The 21,328-nt window shown below is 44.4% G+C and overlaps 1 protein-coding gene across 1 annotated transcript in view; it reads left to right on the top strand.

The window, feature by feature from the left end:
- The first annotated feature begins 41 nt into the window (after positions 1 to 41).
- The window catches only part of GABRA4 (gamma-aminobutyric acid type A receptor subunit alpha4), a 61,895-nt gene continuing 40,608 nt past the window's right edge, over positions 42 to 21,328 (top strand). The window contains exons 1-5 of the mRNA XM_068137644.1: positions 42 to 351; positions 462 to 580; positions 15,322 to 15,389; positions 19,573 to 19,793; positions 19,898 to 19,980. Coding sequence (XP_067993745.1) covers positions 269 to 351; positions 462 to 580; positions 15,322 to 15,389; positions 19,573 to 19,793; positions 19,898 to 19,980 — 574 coding nt within the window. The 5' untranslated portion in view covers positions 42 to 268. The remainder of the gene's footprint in view (positions 352 to 461; positions 581 to 15,321; positions 15,390 to 19,572; positions 19,794 to 19,897; positions 19,981 to 21,328) is intronic.

Raw genomic sequence — 21,328 nt, 5'->3', positions numbered from 1 at the left:
GGCGGGGCGGGGCGGAGGTGGGAGCGGGGTGCCGGGGAGCGGCGGCGGCGACCGGCGCCTGTTGCCCCGAGAGAGTTAACGGTGCGGGGAAACTCGCCTCTCCTCCGCCCGTGCCGGGCGCCTGGCAACCGGGGCGCCGCGCATGTAGGGCCGCCGGGGGCTGCCGCCACCGCCGCCGCCCCCCTCCTCTCCCGCCGGGCCCCGCGTCCCCCTCCCCGCCCCGGACAAGGCGTTTAACGTGCCCAGGCGTGAAGTATGGCATGCAAAGATGGTTTCTGCCAAGGAGCCAGCCATCGCCATGTCCTCGGGTCTCTCCATCGCCCTCCTGCACTGCCTGTGCCTGGCGACGTGGTGAGTACCCCCCGGCGGCGGCGGCGGGGGGCCCGGGTGGCCGGTGCCGCTGCCCACGCACGGGGCTGCGGGCGGCATCGCTCACCCTCCGTTCCCTCTTTGCCTCCTAGTCTCACCGGGCCGCCAGGGCAGAGCAAAAAAGAGGAGAAATTGTGGCCGGAGAATTTCACCAGCATCCTGAACAGCCTCCTGGATGGCTATGACAACCGGCTGCGACCGGGATTCGGGGGTACGGTGGCGGCGCGGTGCCAGCGTGGGGGCGGGTAGGGGCGCTGGGCAGGATGGCCGCTCGTACCGACCCGTTATAGACCGAAAACCTCAGTGTGTGCCTGTATGTCCCTCTCCCCAGCCCAGGGTCCGAGCCCTCCGGGGAGGGAAGGGCCGGCAGCGAGACAGCGCCTGGCCCCGAAAGCTCCGGGGGGCGCTGAACAACCCCGGCCGTGGGGGCCCCGCTGGGGCGGTCCCGGGCTCAGCCCCCGCTTCGCTGCTCTGCCCACATCCCGGGCTCGGGTTGCTGCTGTTGCGCCTGGGAAAATAAACCCCAACCCTAAAGCCGGTGTGTGTTGGCTTGAGGAGGTTGGAGGGACCTGTCTAACAACCAGGTGCTTCAGGTTCTTGGCCGTTTGCGACCCTTAATTGCCGCGGATGGGGTACTTGATAGAAACAAGTGTACTTTTAGTATCTTTTGAGGGTAGGTCTCTGATGGGTTCTGTTCAACTAGTTAGGGAAAACCAGAGCTCAGGTGCCTGAGCACACCAGACATTTACCAGAACCACTCCAATTCCAGCTTTGATTTAGAAGCAGCGTACTTAATTGCCGTGTAGGAATTGTATGTGGAGGAGTCTTCAATTTGCCTTCACCTGTGCTCTGCGTGTGGGGGTTTGGTGCTTCTTCCCTGCCCCAGGCTGTTAAGATGCAGTTTAGCGCCGTGCTGCTGAAGCAGCAGCCAGACTCGCTGTTCTTTAGTGGTTTTGATGTTACTCTGTGGGGACTTTGAACCAAAAACAGAATTAAAAATCGTTAGGATCCCGATGAAATGAAAGTTTTATTTTGGAAGCTGGAACGAAGATGTTAAACCCACCAATTTTAAAGCAAGGGGGGGAAGGGAGGAGAGGGGGAAAGAGTGAAAAAAGAAATGCTACATCCCTTCTGATGATGCACAAAGCTACCGGGAGTGTTTTATAGGCTGCTTCCTATACAGGATTGAATGAGAATCCTTGCGTAGGTTTATGCTGCGAAATACTTTCTCCCTCCTCTCAAAGTACCTTCTTCGTGCACGTGATCCATCTCTCCACTGACATGTATGCCAACACGTTCCCCACATGCCACATACAGCGCTCACATGCAGGACTGCGGTTGCCAAAGGGGCAGCAGCCGTCCTCCGTGGCTCCCTTTTATCCCTTATAGAACGCATGGCATAAGCGAGGTCTTCTCTAGAAGTTACCTTGCACGTTAGGAGGGAGGGAAGGAAGCTAAATTTGTGAGCCCCAGGAGGAGCGGCCTTGCGCCGCTCAGTCTCTGCGGAGAGGCTACAGACACTTCTGCACGCGTACAAGAGATGTGCTATGTTTGGCATCATTTGGGGTTGAATGCCAACTAATTAGTCATCTAGCAAAGATGCTTTATGAGCATTATCAGACTTCCAAAATTAAACAAACTACTAAATATGTAATGTGGCATGCAGTTGAGCTTGGTCTTTTATTTTAATGCAGTTGTCCTCTGCAGGAGATTTTTGCAAGAGCAGAATTTTTTTTTTTTGGGGGGGGGGGGTTTATTTTAATACAGTTGTCCTCTGCAGGAGATTTTGCAAGAGGAGATCTATTTTTCCTTGGTTTTCATTTTAATACAGTTGTCCTCTGCTGGAGATTTTGCAAGAATAGACCTTTTTTTCCCCTTCAATTTTCTTTTTTCCTTTTTCCTTTCTTAATTTTCTTTATTTTTTTATTCCCTTTCCTGTTCCTTTTTCTTTTTTCCCCCTTTCATTTTCTTTTTCCTTTTTTCCTTTCCTTTTTTCCTTTTCTTTTTCCTTTTTTCCTTTTTTCCCTTTCTTTTTCCTTTTTCCCTTTCTTTTTCCTGTTTTCCCTTTCTTTTTCCTGTTTTCCCTTTCTTTTTCCTTTTTTCCTTTCTTTTTTCCTTTTTTCCTTTCTTTTTCCTTTTTTCCTTTCTTTTTCCTTTTTTCTTTTCCTTTTTTCCTTCCTTTTTCCTTTTTTCCTTCCTTTTTCCTTTTTTCCTTCCTTTTTCCTTTTTTCCTTCCTTTTTCCTTTTTTCCTTCCTTTTTCCTTTTTTCCTTCCTTTTTCCTTTTTTCCTTCCTTTTTCCTTTTTTCCTTCCTTTTTCCTTTTTTCCTTCCTTTTTCCTTTTTTCCTTCCTTTTTCCTTTTTTCCTTCCTTTTTCCTTTTTTCCTTCCTTTTTCCTTTTTTCCTTCCTTTTTCCTTTTTTCCTTCCTTTTTCCTTTTTTCCTTCCTTTTTCCTTTTTTCCTTCCTTTTTCCTTTTTTCCTTCCTTTTTCCTTTTTTCCTTCCTTTTTCCTTTTTTCCTTCCTTTTTCCTTTTTTCCTTCCTTTTTCCTTTTTTCCTTCCTTTTTCCTTTTTTCCTTCCTTTTTCCTTTTTTCCTTCCTTTTTCCTTTTTTCCTTCCTTTTTCCTTTTTTCCTTCCTTTTTCCTTTTTTCCTTCCTTTTTCCTTTTTTTCCTTCCTTTTTCCTTTTTTCCTTCCTTTTTCCTTTTTTCCTTCCTTTTTCCTTTTTTCCTTCCTTTTTCCTTTTTTCCTTTCTTTTTCCTTCCTTTTTCCTTTTTTCCTTTCCTTTTTCCCTTTTTCCTTTCCTCTTTCCTTTCTTTAACCTTTCCTCTTTCCTTTCTTTAACCTTTCCCTTTTCCCTTTTTCCCTTTTTCCCGTTTTCCTTTCCTTCTTTCTTTGTTTTTTCCTTTCCTTCTTTCTTCTGTCTTTTCCTTTCCTTCTTTCTTCTGTCTTTTCCTTTCCTTCTTTCTTCTGCTTTTCCTTTCCTTCTTTCTTTTTATTTTTTCTCTTTTATTTTCTTTTTTATTTTTATTTTTCTTGGTTTTTTTTTCTTTGCTTTTTTATTTTTTTAACTTAGCTCCACTCTCTAAAGTGCCTATGTGTTAGTATGTATTACTGTAAAGTAACTATGGATTAGCTATGAAAATCTATGCTATGCAAATCAAGTTTTCTCAATATTTTTGGTGTTTTGGGGTGGGGATTTTTTGGTGTGTTGACAAATCTTTTCTCTTTAGAGACTGGATGAGGCACTTGGTGCCATGGTTTAGTTGATTAGATGGTGTTGGGTGATAGGTTGGACTCGATGATCTCAAAGGTCTTTCCCAACCTGGTTAATTCTGTATTCTTTCTGTACTCTTGTATTATGTCCAAAAGTCAGATCTGACCAATGGCAAAAATTAACCTGGCTAATTCTGTTGTGTTCCATTCCATTCCGTTCCGTTCTGTTGTGTTCCATTCTCTTGTGTTCTGTTGTGTAGTATTCTATTCTATTCTATTCTATTCTATTCTATTCTATTCTATTCTATTCTATTCTATTCTATCCTATCCTATTCTATTCTATTCTATTCTATTCTATTCTATTCTATTCTATTCTATTCTATTCTATTCTATTCTATTCTATTCTATTCTATTCCAACCTTTATGACAAACGAGATTTGCATCTTAAAAGTGGGCCACTTGCTAGTTTGTAGCCTAGCAAACCAAATGTCAGAGGGCAACGGGACTATTTCAAGCTGGGGAAGTGGTAGTGTGTTTTGGTGTGATGCTAAAGCTGCATCACTTTCTGATGAGCAGCAGAGTATTTATTTCTGTTTTCTTCTCGAAGCTGATTCACCATCCAGTTTTCACGTGGCTCGCAATGAAACCCAGGCTTTATTTTAAGAACAACAACAACAAAAAAAAATAAAAAATAGAGAGAGCTGCACAGAGGTCTGACTGCTGCTGAATTGGAACTTCAGATTAAATGAAAACATTTCACAGGTTGGACTTGATGATCTTGGAGGTCTCTTCCAACCTTTTTGATTCTATTTACCATTCTACGATTCTAATTCGGGTGCAAAATGAGCTTGGAAAATCAGACCTGGGGCGGGGATAGCCAAATTGTGCGTGTCACTGGCGTCTTCCAGAGTTGCCACAGCTCATGAAGATTTGTTGTGTGCAGGGGTAGGGGGGAGAAAAAAGAGTAGAAAATGTTAAATATTGGAGATTTCCTAAAACTGGATGCAGATTCCCCACGCTGTCATTAATTAGCACATTTCTTATTTTTGTACTTCCAGGGGAGAAGTTAATTTGCCTGAGCATGCTTCCAAATGTGCAAATGATCTCTCAGTGGAGTATGTGGAATCCCTTCTTGGTACTCCTTATGCAGAAGCGTGGCATGGGATGAGGGTTAATAGAAACAAGAAGTTTCCCCTTGCCATTGGATTGATACCTTGTGTTACAAACTCACTTTAGAGGTTGGACTTGATGATCTCTGAGGTCTTTTTCCAACCTGGTTGATTCTATGATTTATGGAAGGGATTTAACTGATTCTAAAAAGCTTCTGTCACTTACTAAGCACTCTGAGGTTTGGTAATGCATTAAACAATGAGCAGGGAAGTCATTCTGCCCCCTTATTGGTCAGGTCACACCTTGAGTACTGTGTCCAGTTTTGGGCTCCTGAATTTAAGAAGGACATTCGGACACTTGAATGTGTCCAGAGACGGGCAAGAAGGCTGGGGAGAAGTCTGGAGCACAGCCCTGTGAGGAGAGGCTGAGGGAGCTGGGGTTGTTTAGGCTGGAGAAGAGGAGGCTCAGGGGAGACCTTCTTGCTTCCTGAAAGGATGGGAGTTGGTCTCTTCTCCCAGGCAACCAGCACCAGAACAAGAGGACACAGTCTCAAGCTGTGCCAAAGGGAGGTTTAGGCTGGATGTTAGGTAGAAGCTCTTCCCAGAGAGACTGGACATTGGAATGTGCTGCCCAGGGAGGTGGTGGAGTCACCATCCCTGGAGGTGCTCAAAAAAGGATTGGATGTGGCACTTGAAGCCATGGTTTAGTTAGTCATGAGGTTGTTAGGTGATAAGTTGGACTTGATGATCTCTGAGGTCTTTCCCAACCTGGTTGATTCTACAATTCTAATACCAGAATGGTTAACAAAGAAAGAGATTATTAAAGACCATTTAAGTGGAAGTTCCTATTAAGTTTGGAGAGGGATAGAATCTGAAGAAGCAAGAGGGAGGCAAAGAGATTTCACCTAGAAATTTAATGAAACTAAGCAGAGTGAGGAGTTTTGTATAGGAAAGGGGGAAAAAATCCTAACCTAAACCCAAGTGCTGTCAGGAAGACTTAAAATGCATAAGAGTTTTGAATTTCAGTAGGGGGAAGGTATTGAGGGACTAATGAATAAAGTAATGCTGTGTGATGTCTGAAGATAGTGTGGTGGAAATTAAGTCAGTTCCATTCCCTCCACTCTGTGCCCCATTATTATCATTAGCCTGAATTTCAAGAATGCAATCTGTAATGCCTGGGGGTTTCCTGGTCTAAACCACTCTGTAAGAACAGAAGCTACTTATAGTGTGATTAATTAAAAGCATTATCTGCTGGGAAAGTTCAGGAGCGTTACCACGGTGCTGTAAAACTTTGCAGCAAAACTCTTTCTGGTTGTGGCCTGGCTGCAGTTTCCATCTTGCTTTTAAAACTTTTGTGTCTGACAGAGGAGAACTATAGGAAGTTGCAGAAGGTGGGGGGGGTTGGGTTTTCTGATGACCCCCTTGTTAACTTTCCATTGGAGATTAGTTTCAAAGTGCTGGTAGAACTCCAGACACTTGTGAAAAGGAGCATTATTTTCTTGAATAGAATAGAATAAACCAGGTTGGAAAAGACTTTTGAGATCACCCAACACCATCTAATCAACTCTAACCATGGCACCAAGCACGCCATCCGGTCTCTTCTTAAACACCTTCTGTGATGGTGATTCCACCACCTCCCTGGGCAGCACATTCCAATGGCCAATCTCTCTTGCTGGGAAGACTTTCTTCCTAACATCCAGCCTAAACCTCCCCTGGTGCAGCTTGAGACTATGTCCTCTTGTTCTGGTGTTGGTTGCCTGGGAGAAGAGACCAACCCCCACCTGACTACAACAAAAGGCCTGGATCTGATTCGCTGTTTTGAACTTTTGCATGGCTTCAGGCTTTACCTGAGCAACTCCTGATTTAAATCAGGCCCTGCCAGATCCATTCAAACCTGCTTTGGATTGTAACTTAAACTGTAACAGTGCCTTTGAAACTTGCCTGATGCAGTAACTCATCACACTTCAACCTGCACCTAGGGAGGTAAGAAGGCATGGAAAGGCTCGAGCTGGTTGTGCTGCCCTGTATCTGCTAATTTTAATGAACTGTGTCTTTTAGAGAAGACCTCATCCCTGGTGTCTTGCTTTTAATGGCCAATTATATGGCCAGGCCAAAGAAAGGAGGTGGTGTGTGGCGTGCCTCCAGCCCAAGGCTCTTAGATTGCCTGCTAAACCTGCTGACTTCAGCTCTGAACAAGCTGAGAGAATCACCCACAGCATGTCACCGGCTTGGTGGGGTGTAGTTACTCATCAGGCAGTGAAAGCTGGAGCTTGCTCTCCTCTTGGGTTCTACTTGCATGACTTACTCTGGCATGAGCTGAGAGACTCACTATCAGCTACAGAAATGGTGACAGCTTTGAGACTCTCTGCTTGGAAGTTGCCATGTACCGTGGCTCACGAGCAGAAGAAACTGCTCTGCCTTCATTCATTTTCCTTTTGCTTTCTCTTTTCATATTCTTCCTCATGATCTCATACCTGTGAAGTGCAACAGAGGCCTTGGTGGAGTTAAATCTGTTGGCCATTGTCTCCCTTAAGAGGGATGGGTGAGGGCTTCTCTGTCCCTTGCAGGCTGTGTGATGCTCAGCTGATGAGCAGCGTTTCTGAGGAGTTTCATTTCCTGTCGGTGAGGGAGGAGTGACTTTAGTCAGAAAATAAACACAGAATACATTTGAGGAGCAAAAATGATTTTCTGTCATTAGGGAACTCCACCTACAGGGTTATCTGCTCTTGTGAGGATCCCATGCCTACCTTCAAGCTTTTAGACTGGACATTAGGAAAGTTTTTTTTTCCCCAGCAAGAGTGGTCAGGGATTGGAATGTGCTGCCCAGGGAGGTGGTGGAGTCCCCAAGCCTGGATGTGTGTAAAGGTGGTTTGGATGTGATGCTTGGGGCTGTGGTTTAGGGGTGAAACATGTAGAGCAGGGTTAATGGTTGGACTTGGTGATGCTGAGGGTATTTTCCATCCTGAATGTTTCTGTGATTCCGTTGCTCAGCATAATGGATATTCCCTTTTATTCTCATCTTAGATTGCAAATGGACTTGAAGTGAGCATGATCTTCGAGGTCTCTTCCAAGCTTGGTGATTCTGTGATTAGACAGGGAAGCTGATAGGTTATTATTTTTTTCCAGGCAGTTGTCCAGCCTTCCTCAGCTGGGGAGAGTGACTCAAAGGCTTAACAGGATATGGTCTTAGATACTTGTAGTTGACTGATTTGAATTTGGCCCAGGTTAGTAATGCTTGAAGTCATCACCATCTGTCTGTTGTTCAGTGACCTGTATAAAATTAGCTGATATTCTTAGGCCACTTCTGAGTAGACAGGTGTCCACATCATGAAAACTGGCACCGGTAGCAGGCTTGTTGGCTGTCTCAGCAAAGATGAGCAGGAAAACAAACACTCATCTCCTCATTTCTGGAAGTATGGCTTTACCTTTTCAGGGTTTAAATGTCTTAATGGGTGAGCAGATCTGGAGGCAAAGGTGGCTGTGTGCTGCTGGGCTTGGTAGAGAGTGTAGCCCATGTGTGTGAGTTCCACATTGATATCTGTTTGTTTGTAAAAATGCCCTACCTAGGTGTTTTGGCTTCTTGACAGAAATCTCACATATGGCAGGTGTCCTCAGCTGTTCTTTCAGATAGAATCACAAAAACATTCAGGTTGGAAAAGACCCTCAGCACCACCAAGTCCAGCCAAGAGCCCTACTCTGCGAGGCTCAGCCCTTAACCATAGCCCCAAGCACCACATCCAAACCACCTTGAAACACATCCAGGGTCGGTGACTTCACCATCTCCCTGGGCAGCACATTCCAATCCCTGACCACTCTTGCTGGGAAAAATCTAAACCTCCCCCCTCAAGTGTAGCTTGAGGCCATTCCTTCTTTTCCTATCACTAAACAAGGGAACGTGCTTCATATGATGGCTCTTTTGTTTTAAACTTCAATTAAAAGGTACAAACCTTTTCAGGCAGAAAGAATATGGAAAGAGAAAGCACCAAGTATTCCACATGGAGTTATATGAGGGGGGCAAAAAATCTTTAGCAACTCTTTTTTTCTTCTTCTTATTTTTTCCCTTTTTTCTTTTTTCTTCTTTTTTTTTTTTATTTCTTCTTTTTATTTTCCCTCTTTCTTCTTTTTCTTTCTCACTTTTTTTTATCTTTTTCTTTTTTCTCTTTTTTATTTTTCTTTGTTCTTTTTTATCATTTTCCTTTTTCTTTTCTTTTTCCTTTTTCTTTTCTTTTTCCTTTTTCTTTTATCTTTTTCCTTTTTCTTTTCTCTTTTTTCTTTTTTTTTCTTTTTTCCCTCTTTTTTCTTTTTCTTCTCTTTTTTCCTTTTTCTTTTATTCTTTTTTCTTTTTCTTTTCTTCTCCTTTTTCTTTTTCTTTTCTCCTCTTTTTCTCTTTTCCTTTTCTTCTCTTTTTCTCTTTTCCTTTTCTTCTCTTTTTATCTTTTCCTTTTCTTCTCTTTTTCTCTTTTCCTTTTCTTCTCTTTTTTCTCTTTTCCTTTTCTTCTCTTTTTTTTCTCTTTTCCTTTTCTTCTCTTGTTTTTTTCTCTTTTCCTTTTCTTCTCTTTTTTTCTCTTTTCCTTTTCTTCTCTTGTTTTTTCTCTTTCCCTTTTCTTCTCTTGTTTTTTTCTCTTTCCCTTTTCTTCTCTTGTTTTTTTCTCTTTCCCTTTTCTTCTCTTGTTTTTTTCTCTTTCCCTTTTCTTCTCTTGTTTTTTTCTCTTTTCCTTTTCTTGTTTTTTTCTCTTTTCCTTTTCTTCTCTTTTCCCTCTTTTTCTTTTCTTCTCTTTTATTTTTCTTTTCTCCTCTTATTTGTTTTACTTTTTCTCTTTTTTCCCCTCATTTTTCTTTTTTCTATTTTTTTTCTTCTTACGTTGTCTTTTTTTTTTTTTTTCCTTTTTCTTTTTAACCTTTTTTATTTTTCTCCTTTTTCTTTCTTTATTTTCTTTTTTTTTTTTTTTTTTTTCTCTTTCCCCTCTCCCTCTTTTTTCTTTTCTCTTTTGTTTTTAGATATAGCTGTAAGAGCTGATGCAACATTTCATGTAGTTATGTATCTTGGGACTGATCTCCTAACAGCAGCCATAACTACACTTAGGATTTAAATTGCACTTTTGTACGTTGTAACCTTTTGTTGTTTTATTTTCCCTGTTCCCCAATTGGTTGTGTGACTCTTGATGGCGAAATCTGCAAGACACAGAAAGCCTGGGCAGGATTTGAGTGTTTACATACAGTGGAGATCTCTGCAGTGACAGTTGCCTATGGAGACGCAGGGATAATAGAGCCCCAAGTCTTTAGCTGGGAGCTGTGCTGCAGCTCAACCCATATGTTGGCATAAAATGCATGGGAGAGCTGTCTTCTGTTCCTCTTCACGGGGTTAGGGCCTGGCATCGCTTCTTCAGCCCACATGCAACATCTCTATCTAATGCTGAACTATTCTGGCTTTTTGCAGGGGTTGCTTTTAATCCTGCCTGAGCTTCTTTAAAGTATATCATCTTGCAAGCCGTGATTCAGACTTAACTGTTCCCACTGCAGTGTGTAGGACTCTCCTCCTATTTCATTGACATAAAAATACACACCAGCACGTTATAAATAGCTCCTCAGTGTTCCTGAAGATTTATGGTGGCTAGATGCTTTCTGAACATCCATTGAGGGGTAAGCCCAAATGGTCATATTTAAAGTTAATTGGCCTTCTTACAACGTGCTGCATTTTATTGCAGGCAGTGGTGTGAAGGATTCTCATAGGATCTTTAGCTTGCAGAGCCCGGCTTGATGAAGCGGTGCAACACCTTCATTTCGGAGGGCTGCTTGAATCTCCAGTTAAAAGTAGGTTAGGTGACTGCAGATCACCTCCTCCTTGACAGGAATTCCCATGATTAATAATAGTTAAAAAAAAATATACACTCAGAAAAGAGGGAATCATGACTCACTATTTGTTCCCCTGCTATTGTTACCACCCGGAGTTCTATTTTCTTCCAGAACAAGAAGAATGAGAGAGAGAGGTTTTGGTGTCGCCATAGATACCCCTGGGTTGGCATTAAATACTGGGATGTGCTGGAGGATCCAAGAGTTGGCCTTTAGAGATGTGAACTGACAATGTAGGTGGAAGATGTGGAGCATGACAGGGCTGCAGCTGGAGAAAAAGCATTAGGAGGATAATCAGCTTTGCTGTCCCTTGCTGCTGCCTTCACTCCTCCCAAACGTTTTACTGTTTGACCAAGGTTTGGGAGGCAAAGCAAGCATTTGCACATCAGTACTAGCTGGAAAACTGTTATAATCCCCCAATTTTTTTCCAGATCCCCATTCATCTACTGTTTTCTAGTGGCTTGAAGTGTGATTTGAGCATTATTTTTGCTGTCACGTTGGGTAGACTTCAATTTCAGCCTTGTTTTCTGGCATCATTGTTGTCTGAGATTTCCTGGTTCCATCTTTCTCATGGGTCCTGCTCATAAAGGTTTGAGAGCAGAAGAGCAGTTACTAAAGAGTGAACTCAAGCATAGCTTTCAGTCCTGCGCTGCTGCCGTAGGATTTCTAATAGCATTAGGTTGTGGGCTTGCTGATCTGGAGATTAGCTTCGTGGTCTTAGCTCTCCCCTTCCAAGAAACTTCAAGAAATAGGCTTGCAAAAAGCATCTGAACACTTAATTACCCGTGAAGCTGTAATCATTTACTAAAACAAAAGAAATCAAGGCCTGAGGAGGAGCAGCTCGTGCCTGTGGGGGGAAAAAATCTGTGCCTTTCCTCAATTTGATCATGATTATAAAATTACAGTGTTCTGTGAGCAGAGAGAAAAAGAGATCAGCAGAGAAAAGCAGTTCAGGGTTCACTGGTTGGTTTTTGGAGTTGTTTTGTTGTTGCTTAGCTTTGTGGGTTTTTAAAAGGAATATTCCTATTTAGTCCCTTAGAACTAACAAATAAAGCAGTTCCTGAGAAAGAGATTCAGGAATCTCCTGAAAGAGATTCAGGAACTGAGTGCAATATTCTGTATTCAGGTATTGGGAAAGAAACTAATTCCTCATTTACTTATTAGAGCTGTGTGGGAAGAGGACCTTTTAATTTCTAGAGAACTTTGCTTTCAGAAGCAGTTCAAGTTCAGATGAAACAAATGTTGATGCCTTGTAAACCAGCCCTCCATAAATGATGGGTTATGGGAGATCAGCTATGACTGAGCAGGGAGGGAGCTGGGGGTGTTTAGCTTGGAGAAGAGGAGGCTCAGGGGAGACCTTACTGCTCTCTACAATTACATGAAAGGAGGTTGTAGCCAGGTAGGGGTTGGTCTCTTCTCCCAGGCAACCAGCACCAGAACAAGAGGACACAGTCTCAAGCTGTGCCAGGGGAGGTTTAGGCTGGAGGTGAGGAGAAAGTTCTTCCCAGCAAGAGAGATTGGCCACTGGAATGTGCTGCCCAGGGAGGTGGTGGAGTCACTGTCCCTGGAGGTGATTGGATGTGGTGCTTGAAGCCATGGTTTAGTTGTCAGGAGGTGTTAGGTATAGGCTGGACTTCATGATCTCTGAGGTCTTTTCCAACTTTATTGATTCTATGACTGGATAGGTCTATTTCTGTGTGGTATGACTGAGCTTTTCTCACGTATTTTCTAGTGCTGCAGATGAATGTCTTCACTTCCACTATCTTGACAGCTCTAGTATGAGTTTTTTCCAGTCTCTTGAAGCTCTTCTCCTCTCCAGAAATGGTTATGCTCAGGAATTGCCATTGGACTACACTGGTCAAAGCACTCAGGGCTTTCCAGACATAGTATCATAGTATCACTATATCAGTCAGGGTTGGAAGGGACCACAAGGATCATCTAGTTCCAACCCCCCTGCCATGGGCAGGGACACCCCACACTAGATCAGGCTGCCCAGAGCCTCATCCAGCCTGGGCTTAAACACCTCCAGGGATGGGGCCCCAACCACCTCCCTGGACAACCTATTCCAGTGCTTCACCACTCTCGTGGTGAAGAACTTCCTCCTCACATCCAGCCTGAATCTCCCCACCTCCAGCTTCATTCCATTCCCCCTAGTCCTATCACTACCTGCCAAACCATCCAACTCTGTAGGGACTGATGAGTTATCAACTGTCTCAGGGTGAATTTGTACCAAGATAAAATCTCAAGGACTGTCCTGTGAAACTCTTAACTTCCAGCAAAGTTGGTTGGTTGTTTTTTTTCCTTGACATTTAGCTGAAAAACTCTTTGCTGATCTTTGAGGTCTCTTTGAACCTTGGTGATTCTGTGATTCTGTTCATCTCTACATAATTGGCAAACTGTTTAGTGAAATAATTTTGCATGGTTTTGCTGTGCTTTTTGTTCAGCCTTGCTTTGGGTGCAAGAAGTCAGGGAGGTGGTCAGCTACCTGAAGGGAGGTTGTAGCCAGGTGGGGGTTGGTCTCTTCTCCCAAGCACCCAGCACCAGAACAAGAGGACACAGTCTCAAGCTGTGTTAGGGGAAGTTGAGGCTCGAAGTGAGGAGAAAGTTCTTCACAGAAAGGGTAACTGGCCATTGGAATGTGCTGCCCAGGGAGGTGGTGGAGTCACCATCCCTGGAGGTGTTCAAAAAGGGATTGGATGTGGCACTTGGAGCCAGGGTTTAGTTAGTCATGAGGTGCTGGGTGACAGATTGGACTTGCTGATCTCTGAGGCCTTTTCCAACCTTTTTGATTCTATGATTCTAAGTACAGGTTCCTTGTTTTCCAGTGGCTTATTTCTTTTTCTCCTTTCAACATTTGCTACAAAGTGACATCTCTGAACAGGTATTGTTGTTATTATTGTTTTATTAGTTTTCTTTCCTCCTTTCCTTTTTTTAGATGGCAGATACTATGCTAGGACCTGAATTAACAGCCCCTTCTCCTCGTTACAAATTAGAGTTGTAGGGTTTTAGAAGCTGCTGAAGTCAATTGGTAGATGATGCCTTTTTTGTGTTAGCAGAATACAGAATTAACCAGGTTGGAGATCATCGAGTCCAACCTATCACCCAACACCATCTAATCAACTAAACCATGGCACCAAGTGCCTCATCCAGTCTCTTCTTGAACACCTCCAGTGATGGTGACTCCACCACCTCCCTGGGCAGCACATCCCAATGGTCAATCTCTCTTGCTGGGAAGAATTTCTTCCTAACATCCTTTCCCCCCCCCCCCCAGACAGATACTGTTGGATGAGACCAGCAGTGGATTTGTGTGTGTGTGTGTGTTGCAATTCATAAAATATAAAATGATGTGAGTTAATTACCTGATGTAAACCATTAGCTAATGGTTTTGATCACAGAATCATCGAGGTCCTTTCCAACCTAAGTGATACTGTGATACTGCGATCATCATAACTGGTAATGATTAGCAGCTCCCTAGCCTTTAACGCTGGGAACAGACCTAAATCCCAATGAAATTAGTGTGTGAAGAATGTGCTGCCCAGGGAGGTGGTGGAGTCACCGTCCCTGAAGGTGTTCAAGAGGGGACTGGACGTGGCACTTGGTGCTATGGTCTAGTCATGAGGTCTGTGGTGATAGGTTGGACACGGTGATCCTCGAGGTCTCTTCCAACCTTAGTTATACTGTGATACTGTGCTCCGTGGTTTAAGGGGAACTGTAGTGTGTGCTGTGGAGTGAATGCCTAGCTGAAATGTCAAGATGTTTCTGTCCTGTGGCAAAGGAAATGGAATGTTAAGGTATTCCAGCTGGATGTGGCTGCATGTGGCATATCCAGCTGGAAGAGTGCAGGACCTCTGCTCAGTGCACTGTTTTCAAAGTGTCCTAAGTATCACTGGTTCACCCAAGGCAGGCATGTGGAACCAAATTCAGACCCTCAGAAATGGAAATATCCTGGTTAGGCCACACCTTGAGTCCTGTGTCCAGTTCTGGGCTCCTCAATTTAAGAAGGACATTGAGACACTTGAACGTGTCCAGAGAAGGGCAACAAGGCTGGGGAGGGGTCTGGGGCACAGCCCTGTGAGGAGAGCCTGAAGGAGCTGGGGTTGCTTAGCCTGGAGAAGAGGAGGCTCAGGGGAGACCTTCTTCCTCTCTACAACTCCTTGAAGGGAGGTTGTAGCCAGGTGGGGGTTGGTCTCTTCTCCCAGGCAAGCAGCACCAGAACAAGAGGACACAGTCTCCAGCTGTGCCAGGGGAAGTTTAGGCTGGAGGTGAGGAGAAAGTTCTTCCCAGCAAGAAAGTTTGACAATTGGAATGTGCTGTCCAGGGAGGTGGTGGAGTCACCATCACTGGAGGTCTTTAGGAAGAGCCTGGATGAGGCACTTGGAACCATGGTTTAGTTGATTAGATGGTGTTGGGTGATAGATTGGACTCGATGATCTCAAAGGTCTTTTCCAACCTGGTCTGTTCTGTTCTATTCTCTTCTGTTCTGTTCTACCTCATGACTAACTTTCTTTGGCACCTGTTATCTGTTGAGGCAAGCTTGACTTTTCTGGATGGGGATTTGCATGGAAATGTGGGTTGTGATTTACTGAGGTGGCCAGAGGTAATTGGGCAGCGCTTGTTGTTAGGGACCTGTGTTTGCATTTTGCTCTTGCTCCTTCACAGAACCCTTGAAGTGATAACTGTTCACAGCTGCCAGGATCATTTGTGGGAAGTGTTGGCCTGCAAAATTAATTTCTTTTTCTTTTTTTTTTTCCCCCTTGCTCACTTCCTTTTCCATCCATTAGGTCCTGTGACCGAAGTCAAAACAGATATCTATGTCACCAGTTTTGGACCTGTTTCTGATGTAGAAATGGTATGTATCTCTGGGATTAAAGTGCCATTTCCTGGTTCTAAGAAACCATTAGCTCTGCAGTAAGGAGTGGATGCTTCATCTGTACTGTTCTGTCAATCATGCAAAGCAGGCAAGATTAGTAACAGCTTAATTTACAGGTTATAATTAGCTACATCAGGCCTGATTCTGGTCGCATTTTCGCTGGTTTTTGGCTGGCTTAAAGGAATTTGCTTCGTGGGATTTAAATCAGGTTTTGATAGAGTAGAGAGGCAGAATCAGGCCTTGCAGGGAGTTGTCTCAGTCAGTCTGCTGTGGGGAAAAAAAATGTGCCATGTCTTTGAAATTGCCTCTCCTTTTTGGAAGCGGTGTTACTCTCAGGTGAATAATAACCACGACATCGCTTCACAGCGCTTGTTGACGTTTTCCTTTCAGATGAATGCCCTTTGCTGGTCTCTCTGCCCCTTTCAGCACCACTTTCAGCAAGTGTTTTCAGAAGCAGGCTGCAGAAACTCAATGTCAAAAGCCACACTCATGAAATAGAGGACAAATGTTACGTTTACACCTGCTGCGGTTTTTGTGGGTGTGTCTGAGGGGTATCAGCACTCGTTTGAGGTCAAATCCAGTAAAATTGTCATTCACTTATTTAATCCAGTAGTATTTCCTTCCATCAGACAATAACTTCTTTTATTAGTATAAAATATCCAAGAATTCCCACAAAATTCACACAGCATAGCCAGCAGGTTGAGGGAGGTGATTCTCCCCCTCTACTCCGCTCTGCTGAGACCCCACCTAGGGTACTGCATCCACTTCTGGAGTCCCTAGGACAGGAAGGATCTGGACATGCTGGAAGGTGTCCATGAGGATGGTCAGAGGGCTGGAGCTGCTCTCCTATGAGGACAGACTGAGGCAGTTGGGGCTGTTCAGTCTGGAGAAAAGGAGGCTCTGAGGAGACCTAATTGTGACCTTCCAGTATCTGAAGAGGGCTACAAGAAAGCTGGGGGGGGACTTTTGAGGGTGTCAGGGAGTGATAGGACTGGGGGGAATGGAGCAAAACTAGAAATGGGTAGATTCAGATTGGATGCTAGGAAGAAGTTGGTCCCCATGAGGGTGGTGAGACGCTGGCACAGGTTGCCCAGGGAGGTGGTGGAAGCCTCATGCCTGGAGGTGTTTGCAGCCAGGCTGGATGTGGCTGTGAGCAACCTGCTGTAGTGTGAGGTGTCCCTGGCCATGGCAAGGGGGTTGAAACTGGCTGATCCTTGAGGTCCTTTCCAACCCTGACAATTCTATGAATTGAACTTTTTTAAGGGAAAGACAGTTTTGGGGCAATAACTTTCTTGCCACACTGCACCTGGTTTGGTTCTGTCACATGGAAAGGTTATGTGATAGCAAGAGATTCTTTTAGAGATCAGTCTCTTGTTGCAATGGATTTTACCATCTACAGGATGATGCTGTTCAGGATGATAAGGGGGATGAGAATCTGGTTGAAAGGAGGTCTAGTAAGGCGTGCCTCAAATCTAAAGTGAGGGCTGCATGGCATCACTCAGGTTTCACTGAAGCATTTGATGTGGTGCCACGTGGTAAGTTATAGTGGACTGAAGGTAAAGAAATGGTAAAAGGAGAGTTTGTAGCAGATGTTTCTCCTTTTGTTATTAGGAGTTAGCTAGGAGGCTATTCAGGATCAAGGGATTGTTTTGAGACCTCACCTGGAGTACTGCATTCAGTCTGGAGCCCTCGATATAGGCAGGACATGGACCTGATGGAGAGGGTCCAGAGGAAGGCCATGAAAATGACAAGGGAGTGGAGCAGCTCTGCTATGGGGGCAGGCTGAGGGAGCTGGGGGTGTTCAGCCTGCGGAAGAGGAGGCTCTGGAGAGACCTCATAGAAGCCTTCCAGTACCTGAAGGGGGCTACAGGAGGGCTGGAGAGAGTATCTTTAAAAAGGTCTGAAGTGACAGGACAAGGGGCAGTGGTTTCAAACTAGAGCAGAGCAGATTTAGGTTGGATGTTAGGAACAAGTTCTGCACCGTGAGGGTAGTGGAATACTGGGACAGGTTGCCCAGGGAAGTGGTTGAGGCCCCATCCCTGGAGATATTCAAGGTGAGGGTGGAGAGGGCTCTGGGCAACCTGATCTAGTTGAGGATGTCCCTGCTGACTGCAGAGGGGTTTGGACTGGATGACCTTCAGAGGTCCCTTCCAACCCAGACCATTCTGTGTTTCTATGAAATGTTAGTTCATGTAGCCATTAGTGACCCAGGGTAATCTGAATGTGGCAGCGTTCATGAAACTCCAACAACCAAGTGTGACATAGTCTTAGTGGAGGGGATGATCAGAGTGTCTTTTTCGAGCTGGATTACTTTGGTGCCCAGGAAAATGAAAGCACTTGAAAGCTTGCGTTGCAAAATCATTCACGTAGAAGCTAATAACAGAAACTGCTACTTAGGAGCTATGAAGAAGTCACCATCAAGAGATGACACTAGAAAAGAGACTTTTCACTGATTAAACTGTAATGGAAGATGCAGACATGGCAAGGAAGAAAGCTGTAACCCTCAAATGCATCCCGCCAGCAGATGTGCTGCCTGGGCACTGCTGATAGGTAATGGCCATGCAAGTCAGAGGGCTGGGACACCTCTCCTATGAAGACAGACTGAGGGAGTTGGGGTTATTCAGGCTGGAGAAGAGAAGGCTCCGAGGAGAACTGATTGTGGACTTCCAGGATCTGAAGGGGGCTCCAAGAAAGCTGGGGAGGGACTTTTGAGGGTGTCAGGGAGTGATAGGACTGGGGGGATCGGAAAAGAAATAGAAATGGGTAGATTCAGACTGGATGTCAGGAAGAAGTTTTTCCCCATGAGGGTGGTGAGAGACTGGCACAGGTTGCCCAGGGAGATAATGGAATCCACATTCCTGGAGGTTTTGAAGGCCAGGCTGGATGTGGCTGTGAGCAAACTGCTGTAGTATAAGGTGTCCCTGCCCACTGCAGGGAGGTTGGAACTGGCTGATCCTTGAGGTCACTTCCAATCCTATGATTCTAAGCTCAATTGCAAGAGCTGCATTGTGCAGATGACTTGGAAATCAAGTCAGGAAACATTGTTTGAATTAACAACAAACATCACAGCTCTAAGTTAGAAAGCACTTCAAGCTTTGTTTTTCCCCAGTGCCTCATGATGCTTTTTGTTTCGGTGCTGAGAGAAATGCATCCCTGTGCCCATTCTTTCCCATAGGGTCTCTCATGGTGTGCCTGTGCTCGCGCAAGTGCTGCTTGCATGTTTTCCTTGGAGCACCTGAAAGGCTTTTCTGAGGAAGTTTGTGGGTTTATTTATTATCTACATAGCTAAAGGCAAATCTGTGTGTATGGAATTTCATCATCTGTGTTTAGTGGGCATGGCAAAGGAAATATTTAGCTTGCCTCAGTTGAAAGCTCACTTTCCAGGAGCGGAAATTGACTTTTCTTTCCTAACTTTAAAGTGGAAGCAATCATTTCTCCTGGTAGCTTTAATTTAGCCAGCAGCAGGAAAAGGGAAGAATAATAAATCCCTGGATATCTTTTATTTAAAACTCTGTTGATGTTTATTGTCAGAGACTCTTCCATTTCCAGTTCCACGCTTGACTACAAATTCAGTTGCCTGCTTCCTGCAACCTAATTAGATTAATGATGCCTTAATGATGAGATCTGTGTGGCAATTTATTGATATGACTAATGTGGGATATTGAGCTGCTGCACACTGTAGTGGATGGAAATATGTTTGTGTAGTGGACTTGGCACTTTCTTTGCTATTGATTACTTTGCTCCTGAGGGATTACAGCTACCTGAAGGGAGGTTGTAGCCAGGTGGGGGTTGGTCTCTTCTCCCAGGCAACCAGCACCAGAACAAGAGGACACAGTCTCAAGCTGTGCTAGGGGAGGTTTGGGCTGGATGTTAGGAAGATATTCTTCCCAGAAAGAGAGATTGGCCATTGGGATGTGCTGCCCAGGGAGGTGGTGGAGTCACCATCACTGGAAGTGATAAGGAAGAGACTGGATGAGGAACTCGGTGCCATGGTTTAGTTGATTAGATGGCATTGAGTGATAGGTTGGACTGGATGATCTCAAAGGTCTTTTCCAACCTGGTTAATTCTATTTCTCTTCTATTTCTCTTCTATTTCTCTTCTATTTCTCTTCTATTTCTCTTCTGTTCCTATTCTTCTTTGTTGTCCTGAAATTTGCCCCAGGAGTACACAATGGATGTCTTCTTCCGTCAGACCTGGGTGGACAAGAGGTTAAAATACGATGGCCCTATTGAAATTCTGAGGCTGAACAACTTGATGGTTTCCAAGGTGTGGACTCCTGACACTTTCTTCAGGAATGGGAAGAAGTCTGTGGCCCATAACATGACAGCCCCGAATAAGCTCTTCAGAATAATGAGGAACGGCACCATCCTGTACACCATGAGGTATCGAACGTGCTCGTTTCAGCTTCTTACCAATGACTGTATGCAAAAGTTGTACTGCCCAGACAAAATGGCAACCAGAGACTATTCAATTTGTTCCATTATAGGCTTACAATAAGTGCAGAGTGTCCCATGAGATTAGTGGATTTTCCCATGGATGGTCATGCTTGTCCTCTCAAATTTGGGAGTTGTAAGTTGCAATTACGACATTTCTTGTAACTACAGAATTTAAGTAGTGGAAGTAGATTTCTTTTTTCTGTTTTTTTTCTTTCCTTTTCTTTCTTTTTTTTCTTTTTGGAGCAATTGCTGAGCTTTCTGAGTATTAGTCTTGGTGCTACAACAATCCCTATGCAGAGAAAACTCCTGTTAAGTTGCTTGGGAATTTTATTCAGGGCCTCAAAATATAACCCCGGGAAGAGAAGCGAAAAGCAAGCAGGGATTCAGCTGTTATGTTAAACCACACCGCTGGGGCTACACAACTGCTTGACATTAGCACTTGTGTTTCTTGATTCTCAGGGAGGAATTGTGTACTCAGAGTCTTTGGAGGAGGCAAAGAGGGTGGGCTCCATCCCAACTTACATCATCCTAGGGAAGGAGGTTATTTGACTCTCTACAGTTAGTGGGGGCACATTGGCAGCCTAAGGGTAGCTGTGTAGGTTATGTGCAGGGATTTGAGCTTTAATTGTCTATCTTCTGGACTAAAATGGGAGTCTGCATGACAAGTTTGGACTAGATAAATAATTCTTAGACTGATGAGAGGAATCCTCAGTGCAGGTGACTTTCCTTTTCTGCTTTGAAGTCAGAGAGAAAGTTTTGGGTGATCTCCAAACTATTTTGGGACATACATGCATAATAACCAAGGGAGGTGGTTATTCTCTGATTTGAATCCACAGCAAGGATCTCTGAGACTGCCTGGGGTTGGTTAGTGCACTTCCTTCCCTACCTTGTCATGCTTCTAAGCCTTCTCAGTCACTGACTTCTCAGCTTTACGCTCCAGTGTAGTCAGTGGCTGGACATTAATCTGTCTGCCTTGACCCCAGAGCTCTGAGGCTAGAAATGGCTGGAAGTTCCTCATAATGTTTGCTTAGCATAAATTTGGTTTGTACAGATGGGTAGTCAGCCAAAAGGGCAGCATTAAAGACGTGGCTTTGATAAGGTTTTTTCATCCCCCTTAGGATGAGACTGGAGCCGAGGTGCTGCCAGATGTGGCTTTGGTATTAGCTGTGTGATAAGGGAGCCTCAATACTTGAGGGCTCCTCCACGGGCACGTTCCCTCAGGCAGAATCACCAGCCAGCAGAAAATTGTGCTTTACACTAATCTGATCCTTTCCCTCAGTGAAACTTGAAATGAAATGGAGCCATTCCAAATGCAAGACTGATTTCACTGCATTTTAACAGGAGTTTGGGCTGTGTAGGGATTGAATGCTAGCCCTGAGTTATATGTCTATTGTAGTACATGTGCAATGTTTCTTTGGGTGAATCTGTTTATTTGGGCTGTTGGGAGGTGGGGTTTTTTTTGTTGTGGTTGGGGTTTTTGT

The sequence above is a fragment of the Melanerpes formicivorus genome, unplaced genomic scaffold (genome assembly GCF_026170545.1).
Source record: "Melanerpes formicivorus ecotype bairdi unplaced genomic scaffold, bMelFor1.0.p_v2 SCAF_4, whole genome shotgun sequence".
NCBI classification, from domain to species: Eukaryota; Metazoa; Chordata; class Aves; order Piciformes; family Picidae; genus Melanerpes; species Melanerpes formicivorus.
The sequence above is the reverse complement of the archived record's forward strand: the minus strand, read 5'-3'. Positions and strand labels throughout refer to the sequence as shown.